Source organism: Diabrotica undecimpunctata, chromosome 1 (assembly GCF_040954645.1).
Source record: "Diabrotica undecimpunctata isolate CICGRU chromosome 1, icDiaUnde3, whole genome shotgun sequence".
In the NCBI taxonomy this organism is placed as follows: domain Eukaryota; kingdom Metazoa; phylum Arthropoda; class Insecta; order Coleoptera; family Chrysomelidae; genus Diabrotica; species Diabrotica undecimpunctata.
In genome coordinates, this window is record NC_092803.1 from 141,673,545 (window position 1) to 141,686,699 (window position 13,155).

Consider the following 13,155-nt stretch of genomic DNA (forward strand, 5'->3'; position numbering starts at 1 on the left):
TTCGCAAAATAACTGCTTGTTCCAACATATAGTTGATACGGCTCGTATGTCTGTTTAATTTGATAATTTCCTTAGATTCTAATAAATATAGCTTAAAGACTTTATTCTGGACGTGAAGAATTTGAAATTTGTCATTAAAAGAATGATTATGGTCTAGAAGGTGAAGTGCGGACGTAGAAGATCTGTTTTTTTATGCTCTGCTATACGTTTGTTAAAAGTTCTACCAGTTTGACCGATGTAATTTTTGGGCTAGTCGCCACATTTAAGTTTGTATACACTACTGTGTAAGTGCTTTTTATTTTGGCTATTCCTATTCCTTTTTTATGTCACCAAAAATCGCTGTAACACAGAATATCAAGTATATAGACCACTAGTTCACATCACAATCGAGATTTATATACTTCAATTTTATCAGGATTGCTGAGTTTGGTCCAAAAATATCGAATTCATCAATCTTACAAACCAAATCTGACACCGTGAACTGCTGAAGTCCACAATTTCAGCGACGTCATTATTTAATTATTTGTTTTTTGGGATTGAATTATTTTATTAGAAATTAATTTCATCGTAAAAATATGATTTATGAAAATTATAGTAGATTTAAAGATTATTGTAAATACTGATAGTACATAATAAACAGAAGTGTAATTATAGTATGTCTACTATAATTATAATATGGTTGCTAACACTGGTGTTAAGCCAGATAATTTTCACTACAATTAACATATAACATTATTTTAAACCATTAACATTATTTTTAACACTGTTGTTAAGCCAGATAATTTTCACTACAATTAACATACATTATTTTAAACCATTATAAAAAATGAACAAAAATAATTCAACTAACTTCAACTATAAAATGATTTTTACCTTTGTGTCAACTAATTTTCACAGTAACTATGTTTTGATATAATAAAAGATTTATTTTTCTAATAAAATCTTCAAGAAAAATAAGAACTACGATATTGCATTTTTGTGTACATCTAATTTAGAGGTTAAATTTAGAACATATAATTCTAACAGATTGAACATTTCACCCTTTTTAAAATTGTTCCAAATCATAATATTCCACGAGGACATACCTTTTCCTTAGTCACTTTGCAAATTCCAATCTCGTCACAGACTTCGGTTGCATTCAGATGATCTACTAAGTATGTGTATACTTCGCCGTAATATTGGTCTACAAGCTCAACGCATTCTTCGGAAAATTTACCAGTTTGTTTGCAAAGACCTTCCAGTACTCGTTTAAATTCATCTTCGGTGGTATTAGCTACCAATAAATTTCTGAGATGGTCGACTAATTGTTCGCAAAGTTGGCACGGAACGTCATCTTTAACATCTCTGAAAATAACACGTTTTATTTACAAAAAGAAGTAAAAAAAATGTTTAAGATCTATTCTAATCCAAATTTATATTTGAGGAAGTGATAGTATAACAAATACCTAAAAAATGTTTAAATTTTGTACAAGATGCAAGTGAAGATTAAAATCTTCTATCTAAATAATATCAAAATCGAAGAAATACGCTGGGTCGGAAGAAAACAACTGTCATGGCTGCGTAATATTAGACAATGGACAGATCGAACAGTCAAGGAATTGTTTTATCTAGCTGCCGATCGAGGACAACCAACCAATGCTTGAAAAAAAGCACAGCACACAAAGAAGAAGATGTAGAATATAAAACTGTCTGTCATAACTTTAAATTGTTGTGATTTGACGTTAATTTTACGTGTACGTGGACGTTGAATAAAGGAGATTTATAAGCAATCTCTAATTTGTTCAGTTCTGTGAGACAATGTTAGAAGAAACGAGCTTTTATTATTACATTACTATTTTTCGTTATACAATTTTTTTAAATAATTACACAATTATTAATTCTTTAAACATGCTTATTTAGGGCGGATAGCTCAGGCGGTACAGTGTCTGACTTCCACGCAAAAGGCCGGGGATCGATCCCCAGAGCCGGCGAGAATATCTAGATATTTTTAAGTATCTAAAAGCTCCAGTTCGACTCAGCCTGAATAAAATTTGTATCTTGGGTAAAATCACGGTAATAACAGGCGGTTGAAACCTTAGATTAACGAAACTATGGTTTCTTTAATCTAAGGTTGAAACGTAGCACTGGTCCTGTTAGCGGTATAATTTCAAATATAAAGCGAGACCATTATTATAAAAAAGACCTTCGCATAATTCAGACCTTTTACTGGACCAGCAAACTTAAAATATTCCAACTATACCCTAAAAACGTTCATATACAAAGAGGTGCCCGACAAGGTTGTTTCATGTCTCCATTGCTCTTCAATTGCTACTCTGAATGTATACTCAAATACTAGACGACGCCAAAATTGGTAAAAAAATAAACGGTATATATGTAACCATGGACCAACAATATGGAATATTTTGAAATTATCGTAAATATGTTTAATATGATGGGTTCAAGTTACCAAAACACTGTTTTATGAAAAGAAAACTTTATTTATTACGTTTTAAGTGAATAATTAAAAAATTACACGCATTGTAAACAAATAATTTTAAAAAATTAAACATTTAAAAAAAAATGAAACCACTAGGTATTATCGAAGACGTTACATTTTAAGGTTTTGTAAAAAAAAAACAAAATTAATAGCTAGTCCTATCGACTACAGCTTGTAACCGTCTTGGAATGCTCTGAATTAAATCTTGAGTATATATGCTTTAGGAATTGAATTTCATTCTTCTTTTGTTACAATCCTTAGCCCACTCTAGCCAGTGTCAGAGGAACACGATTTCTTTTACGAATGCGACATTTTTAAAGTGTCCCACAAATGCTAGATAGGATTGAAACCCGGGCTATATGATGGCCAATATAATCTTTCAAATTAAACCTCATCAAGGTAACTATTTACTATTCTAGCGAGAAGAGGCCGTACGTTATCTTGCATTAGCTATCTATCATATCCAATATAGTCGAAAAATGGCAAAACATGATCTAAAATGTTTTTAATGTAAATGCTGCCATCTCCCCATGTTTGGTATGTCCTTCCCAAGCAATACCACCCCATAGTATTATTCCGCCACCATTAAAACTAACGCTCTGTATGAGGTTTTAACTGGCATACCGTTCGCCAACTCTTCTGTAGACAAAGTTTCGTCCACCTGGCTTCCATAACTGAATTCGGATCTCATATGTGAACAAAACATTTTACCACTGCTCGATAGTCCAATTACCGTGTGCTCTGGCAAATTATAGTTGAGCTAGTCTAGACTTTTGTCATTTTAAGGACGTCGTGTGACTTTCGACAGGACGTCTTGGTTTTAGGTTAGTATCTTTTAACCTTCGTCTAACTATTTTAGTGCTAACATTAACCTGTCAATCCGTTTTCAAGATGTGTAGATATCAATGAATAATTTCGTAAGCTCTGAAGAAATAAAAAGCGGTCGTCTGTGGCACTTCTACACTATTTTCTTCCCTACCTAAGTCTGCTTATAATATAAGTCTGTCATAACATAAATATTCCATGTTTCTGGTCCATGGGTGTACTATCAATATCAGGTATGCAGAAGACACCGTTCTGTAGAAAGAATAGAAGACTTACAAAATATACTAGACAGAGTTAATAATGCAAGTGCAGCAATGGGACAGATAATAAATCTTCAAAAAACTAAAGCAATGGTAACTAGCAAAACCGATCAAATCTGTCGCATTGACCTAAATAAAACCCAGTTAGAAGAAGTTCACAAATTTAAATACTTGGAGTAAGTAGACTTGGTGCAAAACCTCATGAACCTTGGAAATACACATGCTTTGCAAAAATGAATCCTACAAATATTGACTTGTTTAATTTCATACTGAACTGCGCGACAGGGTTGGATCTGCGCGTAGTGTAAAGTAAGCTCACTTGAACTGAAAAATTTTACGTTCGAATTCTGGATTTACATAATTCCAGTTGTCAGAGACAAAAATGCCACTGAAAATGTCAATTTTTCCCCTGAAAGACCGCCGGAGGGGGCGGAAAACATCGATTTACCAAGAACATTTAACATTTAACCCGTAGAAAAAAATATTTCAAACAAGAAATGTAGCTGAGATAATTTTGAATAAAAATGTTTATTAGCACATTTTCTGTAGCATGAACCATTGTCTCAGAAAAGACGCTTGAAACGACCAGCAATTTTGAATGTCAGTTATGCTCGCGAAATCAACCTTTTTAATAAAAATTGTACTAATTCGACGGTAAAACTTCGATATCTTTTGTTCTATCGACAAAAATCAAAATGCATTTTAAAGTTAAAGAGTGCAGCTTTCGTATGCAATTCTTGTATTTGGCCGCAAATGAAGTCAGTTTCAATAAAGCTGTTAAATAAATAAAACGGGAATTTTTTGCCATTTTTTATGATTCTCATGAGATCAATAAAATTTATTACTTCCATCGACCGATCACTATGGCATTTCCATTAGTAGCGCCTAATCTTCAAAACAGTTTTGGAAACAAATATGAGGTATTTAAGATATGCCTAAAAAACGCTGAATTTCAATAAAACTGCTTTATTTCGATTGCACAAGTACGTTTTTCAAAACTACTCAGCTTCAGCTACAATTCCACCAAATGCCGTTTTCGTGGAAGCATTTCTCGTCCCGTGAGATCGTTTTTAATGTGAAAGTTTAAATTCAGCGTTTTTAGGCGTTAGCGTTCCTCTAACATGAAATCCAAATTTCATGCTAGAGGTTTTGAAGATTAGCATCTAACAATGGAAATTTCGCAACGGCCGGTCAATAGAAGTGATAAATTTTATAAATCTCATGATAATCGTATAAGATAGAAAAAATCGCCAAAATTTATTCATTTAACAACTTTAGAGAAATTGACTTCATTTGCGGCGAAATTAAAAAATTGCATACGAAAGCTGCACGTTTTACCTATAAAACACTTTTTGATTTTTGTCGATAGGACACTGATTGAGTTTTTACCGTCGAGTTGATACAAGTTTTATTTAAAAAATCGATTGCGAGCGTAACTGACAAGTAAGAGTGGTAAGAGTAGCAAACTTTTTTGCATCTTTTTGGGTACCAAAACTGGCATTCTCAGCAAAATTCAGCTTGTTCGTCTAGCTTTTAGAGATCAAATCTCTGATGACTGGACTAATTAAATAGTATAATTTAATAAAAGTAGTATATAATTAAATACGATCACACATAAATTTTAAATAATTTGCGACAAAATCTTTCTATAAAATAGGTTATTTTTGAATATAGAAAAACTATCTATAATGCACAAATTATGATTATAAATAAATCTTTACAAAACTAAAAAATTCTTAGAGGGAAAATAAATAACAAATCAGCGTATGACGGAAAAAGATTAGGATTATGATTTAAAATTCGCACACGTACACAGTATTATTCTAGGCCTCGGGAGGTATGTGCGTCTATATTGGACGCCCATGTCGTGACGCATGGTGACGTACGCACCAAAATTGTAAAAGGGGATAGTTGCCTTCTCTCGCCGAGTTTGTCTTGGGATTCACACAATGTGGCCCTGGCATTCCCACAGTGTGGCCCTAGGATTTCTTCACTTTACACTGGTTGAATATTGAAACGTCCTCTTATTTTGAAGGATTGTGCAGTACCTACTGACGAAACTTAACTGAAAGTGAAAAACTCATTTAAACTGATTTGAAATTCAGCCAAATGTATTTGCATTTAAATGTCGTTGTTGTCGTTGTCAATCTAGTTCTGTTTCACACTTGTTATCAACTTCTAAATTTATGATAAATTCATGCGCTTAATCCATAATGAATTCTCGGCTGATACCCTTCTTCAGTTTTTTCAATATGCCTGCAAGTATTTGTCCATATCACTGGCGTGATCTGATTTAGCCTGGTGTTTGGTATCTCTTGACAATCTGCTAATTTAAAAGTGGTGTTTCTTGACACCACTTCATTTTTTAAAATCGTTTAAATATCTTTTCAATTTGGTTCAGTTCCGGATAATACGGTAGTAAACGTAAAACTTGTGTTTCTTGCCACCACTTCATTTTTTAAAATCGCTTAAATATCTTTTCAATTTGGTTCAGTTCCGGATAATACGGTAGTAAACGTAAAACTGAGTGGCCTTACTTGCTAGTAATTGGTGTGCAACATACACAGGGTTTTTCGGTTTAGCTCAAGTATCTTATTTTAGAGCTCCGGTTTTGTTTCACTTTCCTTGAAAAATATTTTCTTTTCTGTCAGCCATTTTCTCATGACAACTTCTTTCGAAGCTGAGGTAGAACATTGTTCAAAAGTCACATTATGATAGAAAGCCTATGATGTCTATTACCAAAACTTGCATAAAACTGGATTGGGAAGAAGTTTTTCAAAAATTACTACAAACGGTGCAGAATAGACAAGATTTTGATGTAGTGATCGCAAACCTATAGTAATGGAGTGCACCAGAAGAAGAAAAAGATTACTTCTGTAGATAACCGAGCAAACAAAATAATTTGTATACAAAGATTTCAAATTCAGACAAATTCAATTTTACAGTATCAGAGAAAACAAATGTCAGCTTAAACTTATGCACTTACCCCACGGGAACGTAGCCAATATGAGAATTGGGTGTAATTTCAACTCTAGCTCTGTGGGCATGGAACTGAGCACTACATTCTCCAGAGAAGAGACAAACTTCCTCGGAATTCAAATGTTGTTGAAGATGGTTGTATATTTCGGTGAAATAAGTGATAACGAGATTACTGCATCCATCCGAAAAACTGCTGAATTTACCACAGAACTGAAACAATCAAATAAAAATAATAATACAGCTGTAAAATTTTTTAAATAAAACCATAGAAAATCCACTATTTCACAATGAAGTAGATATATGTTTTTAATAGTACTATACTAAAATTCAATAAGCTATGCAAGAGACGTAAACATTAGCAGATATAGGCCTCTAACTGCACCGCATTTAGGATTATCTTTTCGTTTGGCGAGAAGTATTATCTTGTAAAATACGAAATTTATAATTTGGTTTTGCAAAAATGCGGGACAAAGAACCTGCTTGTTTTAAGTTGAGATCCGACAATAGGAACCATTGACATAGGGCGAAAAAACCAAGAAATATTTTTTTTATCTCAAAAACGGCCAAAAAATTTTATATACCGGGTGTTTTCAAAAAATATAAGTTTTATTTATATCTTTTGTTATAGTTGTTTGTATGATTCCAAACCGTTTAAATATTACAAAACGGTGAGTTTTTGGAATAAAAATACAAAATAATTCATAATTCGTTTGAGTTCGGCGTAAATATATGGCAGTGATTGAGATCTCGGCTACTTTTAAATATTATTCTCATAAACTGGATAACATGTCACTATCATCAACGTTTATAACAAGTGGTTCAACATGTGTTTCAATTATACTGTTCAGCCGCCAAATTTCCTTTTCTACTTTTTCTTGAACATGTAAAATGCAGTTCTTCCATGTTTCTCAATTACGTATCTATCATAAAATTTTTTGTTCTTTTTTTACGATTGAAAGAAGCTGTACTTATGTTAGTATGAAGCATATTTTCATCAAATTTTAGATTGTTGGAACGGAGCCAATTCTGGATATTGCTTTTTTAGATGCACTTGTTGGTATTTTCTCTATTTTACGAGAATGGTACGGTGCGTTGTCAAGAACAATGATAGATTTGTCTTCTAATACTGGTAAGACATTGGAAAACTCATTTTTAAAAGATTAACCTGTCATCTCATCATAGTAATCACCAGACTTATTTGACTTAAATACCCAGAGGGCACTTGGAACAAATCCATTCTCGCTGCAAATGTGTTAAATAATAAGTGTTTTACCTTTTCCTAAAAATTTAAAATATTTATAAGTTTTGAGATTCGAAATATGTAGAATGTAATAAATTACGTGAAGGATTTTTTAATCCCGTTGTTAATCCGTCCAAAAAAGCTTGTTTAGATGATTTGACTGTAGCGTTTACCCATACTTTAGATTTTTTTATGCGCAGCGTTCAACCATGTCTCATTCAGATAATAAATTCTGCGCTTCTCTTCTCTATAAGTCCTTATCTGTTGAAGATTTTCTCGTTGCCACACCAAAATGTCGTCTCTGTCTAATAAAAGGGTGTTTCTTCCCTGCGTTGACATTGAAAGTTTTTTTAATATTCTATAAAATGTGGTTACGTAAAATTTGGCAAATCAGGGCCATCGTTCACCTTCTTTAAAACTCCATATACGGTTGAAAAAATATGAAATGAACCTGTCTTCTAATTGCATTTACGTCAAAATCATCTATTTTATCAAACTTTTTTTTCCGATTCAGATATACTTTTGGTCCAGCGAACTGATGATAAGTTTTATATTCCTTAATCGCCGTAAGTAAATACCTTTCGATCACAAACTCCATTCTTTAACAATATCTTCAACCAATAATCTGTGATTTTCTACTGTTTCATATTTCAATACATTTAAAATTATTTCTTTTCCTTCAGCGCTAAGAGAACTTCTTGTAGTTCGCTTTCGAAGAGGACTCGATGTATTTTCAATTAAATCATCAGCAGAATTACTGGACGACATTTTTGTTTTCAACAACTGTAATTATGTATACAGTTTAAAGTCGTTCTACAGATAAAAATAAATACTTAAGTAGTTTTAAAACGTGCAAAAAAAATTATTACTAGTTCAATATTAACAGCATAAACATAAATTGCCATTTAATCATCAAAACGACAAAATCATCAAAACGACAAACAAATCGATTCAAAAATACAACACTTCAATACCAAAATAGTAAATCTAATCCGAGCCGTATTAGTTGCCGACTACGTCGAGTAGCAATAATTGTTCCATCAAAATAGAGATGGTTATCTCGTTTAGTTTTTGAATATTCCTGGACAATCGTTACTTACATAATTGTTTAAATTATTCATTAATTTAATTAATACATATGATTAATTTTTCACTAACTATGTATTCAGTGATTACAATAATTTATATACTATGCAATAAAAACTAATATTCAAAAAAAAAAAGAAAAACTGATAGTTATTCTAATAATATACTGTTACTATCGGTACGAGTAGATAAATTTGGAACATCTTTAACAGTTAAAAGGCAATTATATCGTTGTTTACATTGTAACGTTATAAACGTCACATCTTTATTAATTTATATTTGCATAATTATTTTATTTTAATTTCTTTATTAATTTATTAATTTCTTAACCTTTAGTTTCTTTTTTACTATTTTTTCTTCAAAAAGTAGTTGGCGCCCTCTGTCTTTCGTTTCTTTCTCTTTCTGTCCCGTAGAATTAATATTTGCCTTCTCTCTCTGTCCGGCAGACTAAATATTCTGTTCTATATTGACAGAAGAGATAATTCCATCATACGCATACGTCCTATGTCATCTGTGTAAACTTCATTTTAGTCTCCTTACTTTCTGTCAATCAACTTTTCTAACGTAGTATGAATACAATTTTTTGTCCGTTTTTGAAATTTATAAAAGAAATCAAAAATTATTATAAGCTTCATTTTATGGTCTGCAGAATTCTCTTGGGGTGAGTACTTTCACTGTAATCTATATTCTATAATTCTGAGAGCATTTTCAATAACGTAACCTCACTTCTTGTAAAGTCACGTTTTTTAATTTTGTGCAGTAGGAATCCAACTGAATTTAACTAAGTTCAATAGTAATTCTATTTTATTTTATCCTTGCCATCTGCTATTTGTTTCATTGTAATTTTGTAAAATGGCAAGGAAATTAAACCCCCTTTGATGTATCTCTAATACAAGCTGTTCCTTATATTTTAGTTTATTGGCAGTATTATGAACTTATTGGCTGTATAGAAGACTTTATTGGAGAATATTGTATAGAATGTATTAAATAACATGCTCTGGAGGACCTAACTGCAGCTGTTAGAAGGACCTAATTATCTAATTGGAAGGTCACAGATAATTGGTAGCAAGTAGCCCATCGATGCCATGATACCATAAGTATCGTCCAAATTTTATTTACTGTAAAGCAATGGCAGAGTTGTTTTTAGCTACTTAAGTAAATATTATTTTTTTTATCTTAAATAAATATGTCCAGTTAAATAATTGTTATAATTGTGAAGATAGCTGGCCAAAGAAAGCTTTAAGTTACATACCACAACAAAGAAGAAGAAGGGGAAGGCCTTCAGTTGCCTGGGAAGAAAATGTACGGCACATAATGAGAGATAGAGCCATCAAAGAAGACGAATGGATAGACAGAAAACGATGGCGGTCGAAATGCGAGAAGCGGCAGAGGCTGTAGGAACCTCGCTATATATATATATATATATATATATATATATATATATATATATATATATATATATAAATAATTGTTTTATTTGCTTTTGCTATCAGCTAAGGGTTCATGGTTTAATTCCTAGTTTAAGACAATAAATTCCTGAATTCATACTTGACATACTGAGCTAGGCGAAGCATAGACGATAAGCTCACATGGTTGATTGAGGTATTATTTTTATAATAGTATTTCAATTCTCTTGGGTAGTCTTATCGTTAAAACATGCCCTGCACCGCTTATTAAATTTAGTATAGATTTTCGATACAAATGCCAAATATACATTATATAAAAATAATACTCACATTTAAGAGTCCGTGCAAAAATTCATCCCTCGACATCTTGTTAAATTTGTTGTCCAAAATATCAACCACTTGGTGACACCCCTTGCATTTATCTACTTTACCTGGTACTACTTCAGGTGTTGGTTCTTCATCAGCTTCCTCGAGTAATTTTTTAACTCTCTCGTTGTTGCAAAGTCCGGCTACAGAGCAGACGACTTGGGGATTCATTTGAGATGCCAAAGTATCGATCAAATCGGGAATATAATCGTCGGCAATTTTGTCACATTCTTTTACAATGGGTTTGACATGAAGCAAGGCACAAGAGCCTTCAAAAACTTCTTTAATCAATTCCTATAATAAAAAATAATAACATGAGTACTTATATAAAATAAATAAGTATTATGATTAAATCAATATTTGTACAACCAGTTTTGTGTATTGAAATAATACGAAATCTATAATTAGATACAATTGTAACTGGAAATACTTTATTGATGTTTTGACTTCCTGGTCGGAAGTTAAAAAAAATTGCTACTGACCTGGAGGTCGAAGAAAACCTTTCGATAGGCGCGAGTATATGGTACATACTGTCACTTACAGTTCCACCCTTGTATTTGAAAATTTGAGGGAGTGATGGCTCATGCTTTGATCTATTTGCCTATTTTAGTTATACTAATCCGTTATCAATTTTTTTCGCTTGAGGTCAGTGTATTTAAGTAGTTATAACGCCTATCGTATGCGATATATACGCGCGACCTTTTATGTAACTTTTTACTTTTATTGTTTCAAACGATATTATTACGAGTATATTGTAAATTTAATTTATTTCACATGTTTAATGCAACGGTTTCAAAAATGGTCTTTTTTGGCAATAGGGCTACCAGAAAAAATTATATTAAATTCTATAATCCAGAAGATGTCGAAGCACTTAAAAATATGATTATAGGTAATGATTCGAGCGAAAAAGAAAATTTTATAGACGAAAGTGACATCAATAAAGTTGAGGATATGCAGGAATGTGAAGGGGATTCTGAATCAGAATAAAATGCAATAGAATCTGGGAACGAAGATGACATTAAAAACTTACAATTTTGGCTTTATGAAGCATTTAAGAAAAAAAAAAGGTTAAATCATTTTTTTTTTCTTGGTGATGGCATAAAACTCAATTATACCAATACAATGACAAAATTTAATATAAATTTTTATTTTTAAGCTACCGAAATTGAATTTATTTTAAAATTATTAAATTTGAAATTTAACTTATATTTTTACTTCTATAATGATTTCTTGTCTTTTAGAATAGCTCTATGTAGATTTAAATAAATATTATATATTAATATTCTAGTTACTTTGGTGAGCTCGTCTATCGGAAAGTTAAATCAAGTAGTTCTAATTTTATAAGAGCGTTATGCTATTGCGTATTTAAATCACAAAGACCAAGTCTGAATTTGAGTAATAATGATGAAAACTGGAAACTCAGAAGACTGCGATCAAGACCAATTCGTGTTGCTGACCAAAAAATGTCGCTGATTGGAATGAGACTTTATTATTCTTCAGTAATCTGCAACTGATGAGTACGGACACAAAAATGGCTTCAACAAAGCAAAAATGGTTCTCCATTGAAGAAAAAGGGTTTATAATACAACGTTTAGAAGCTGTCGAGTCAAATGTAAGGATTACGAAGGAATTCGGTCTAAATTATTCGACAATATCCCCAATTAAGAAAAATAAACCCAATATAGAAACTTTGTTCAATGCGAATGCTTTAAAACCCAAAACATGTGACAGTGTCGTCTGACACAGCTGACACACAAGCTGACTGTGCGCTTTTAGAGTGGTTTAAGCTTCAAACTAACCAGGGAATATCTGTAAATGGGCCTATGCATAAAAAAGGCACATTTTTTGCCAAAGAGCTAAATATTCTTAAGTCTGATTCAGTAGCGGCAGTAATTGTTAAGTACAACGTTTAGAAGCTGCCGAGTCAAATGTAAGGATTACGAAGAAATTCGGTCTAAATTATTCGACAATATCCCCAATTAAGAAAAATAAACCCAATATAGAAACTTTGTTCAATGCGAATGCTTTAAAACCCAAAACATGTGACAGTGTCGTCTGACACAGCTGGCACACAAGCTGACTATGCGCTTTTAGAGTGGTTTAAGCTTCAAACTAACCAGGGAATATCTGTAAATGGGCCTATGCATAAAAAAGGCACATTTTTTGCCAAAGAGCTAAATATTCTTAAGTCTGATTCAGTGGAGGCAGTAATTGTTAAGAGAGGGGGGCGATAGACTAAATAAGTTCATATTGTATTTACTTAATTCATAATAACACATTAATAAAATGAATAAAAAATTTAGAAAATAATATTTATTTTGGTGAAAAAAATAGAAAAGTGAAAAATTTATTTGGTTTATTTATAGGTGAAAAATACTCGGGAGGAAAACTTTTGAAAGACAGAATAACTGTCATGGTTGCAGCTAACAATTATCGGCAAGTTAAAGAACCCAACATATTTTAAAAATTTACGATCTTTGGCGGTAGACTACGGGAGCAATTGCAAGGTCTGATAAT

The 13,155-nt window shown here is 32.1% G+C and overlaps 2 protein-coding genes across 2 annotated transcripts in view; one reads left to right on the plus strand and one right to left on the minus strand.

The window, feature by feature from the left end:
* The window catches only part of LOC140432315 (nucleoside diphosphate kinase homolog 5-like), a 53,658-nt gene extending 43,628 nt beyond the window's left edge, over nt 1-10,030 (plus strand). The window contains exon 5 of the mRNA XM_072520150.1: nt 9,781-10,030. The gene's annotated coding sequence lies outside the window, so the exon portion shown is untranslated. The remainder of the gene's footprint in view (nt 1-9,780) is intronic.
* LOC140432312 (prosaposin-like) overlaps nt 1-13,155 on the minus strand; it is an 88,154-nt gene that overhangs the window by 31,472 nt on the left and 43,527 nt on the right. The window contains exons 4-6 of the mRNA XM_072520147.1: nt 10,603-10,932; nt 6,548-6,750; nt 1,086-1,344 (exon numbers count right to left, since the gene is read on the minus strand). Coding sequence (XP_072376248.1) covers nt 1,086-1,344; nt 6,548-6,750; nt 10,603-10,932 — 792 coding nt within the window. The remainder of the gene's footprint in view (nt 1-1,085; nt 1,345-6,547; nt 6,751-10,602; nt 10,933-13,155) is intronic.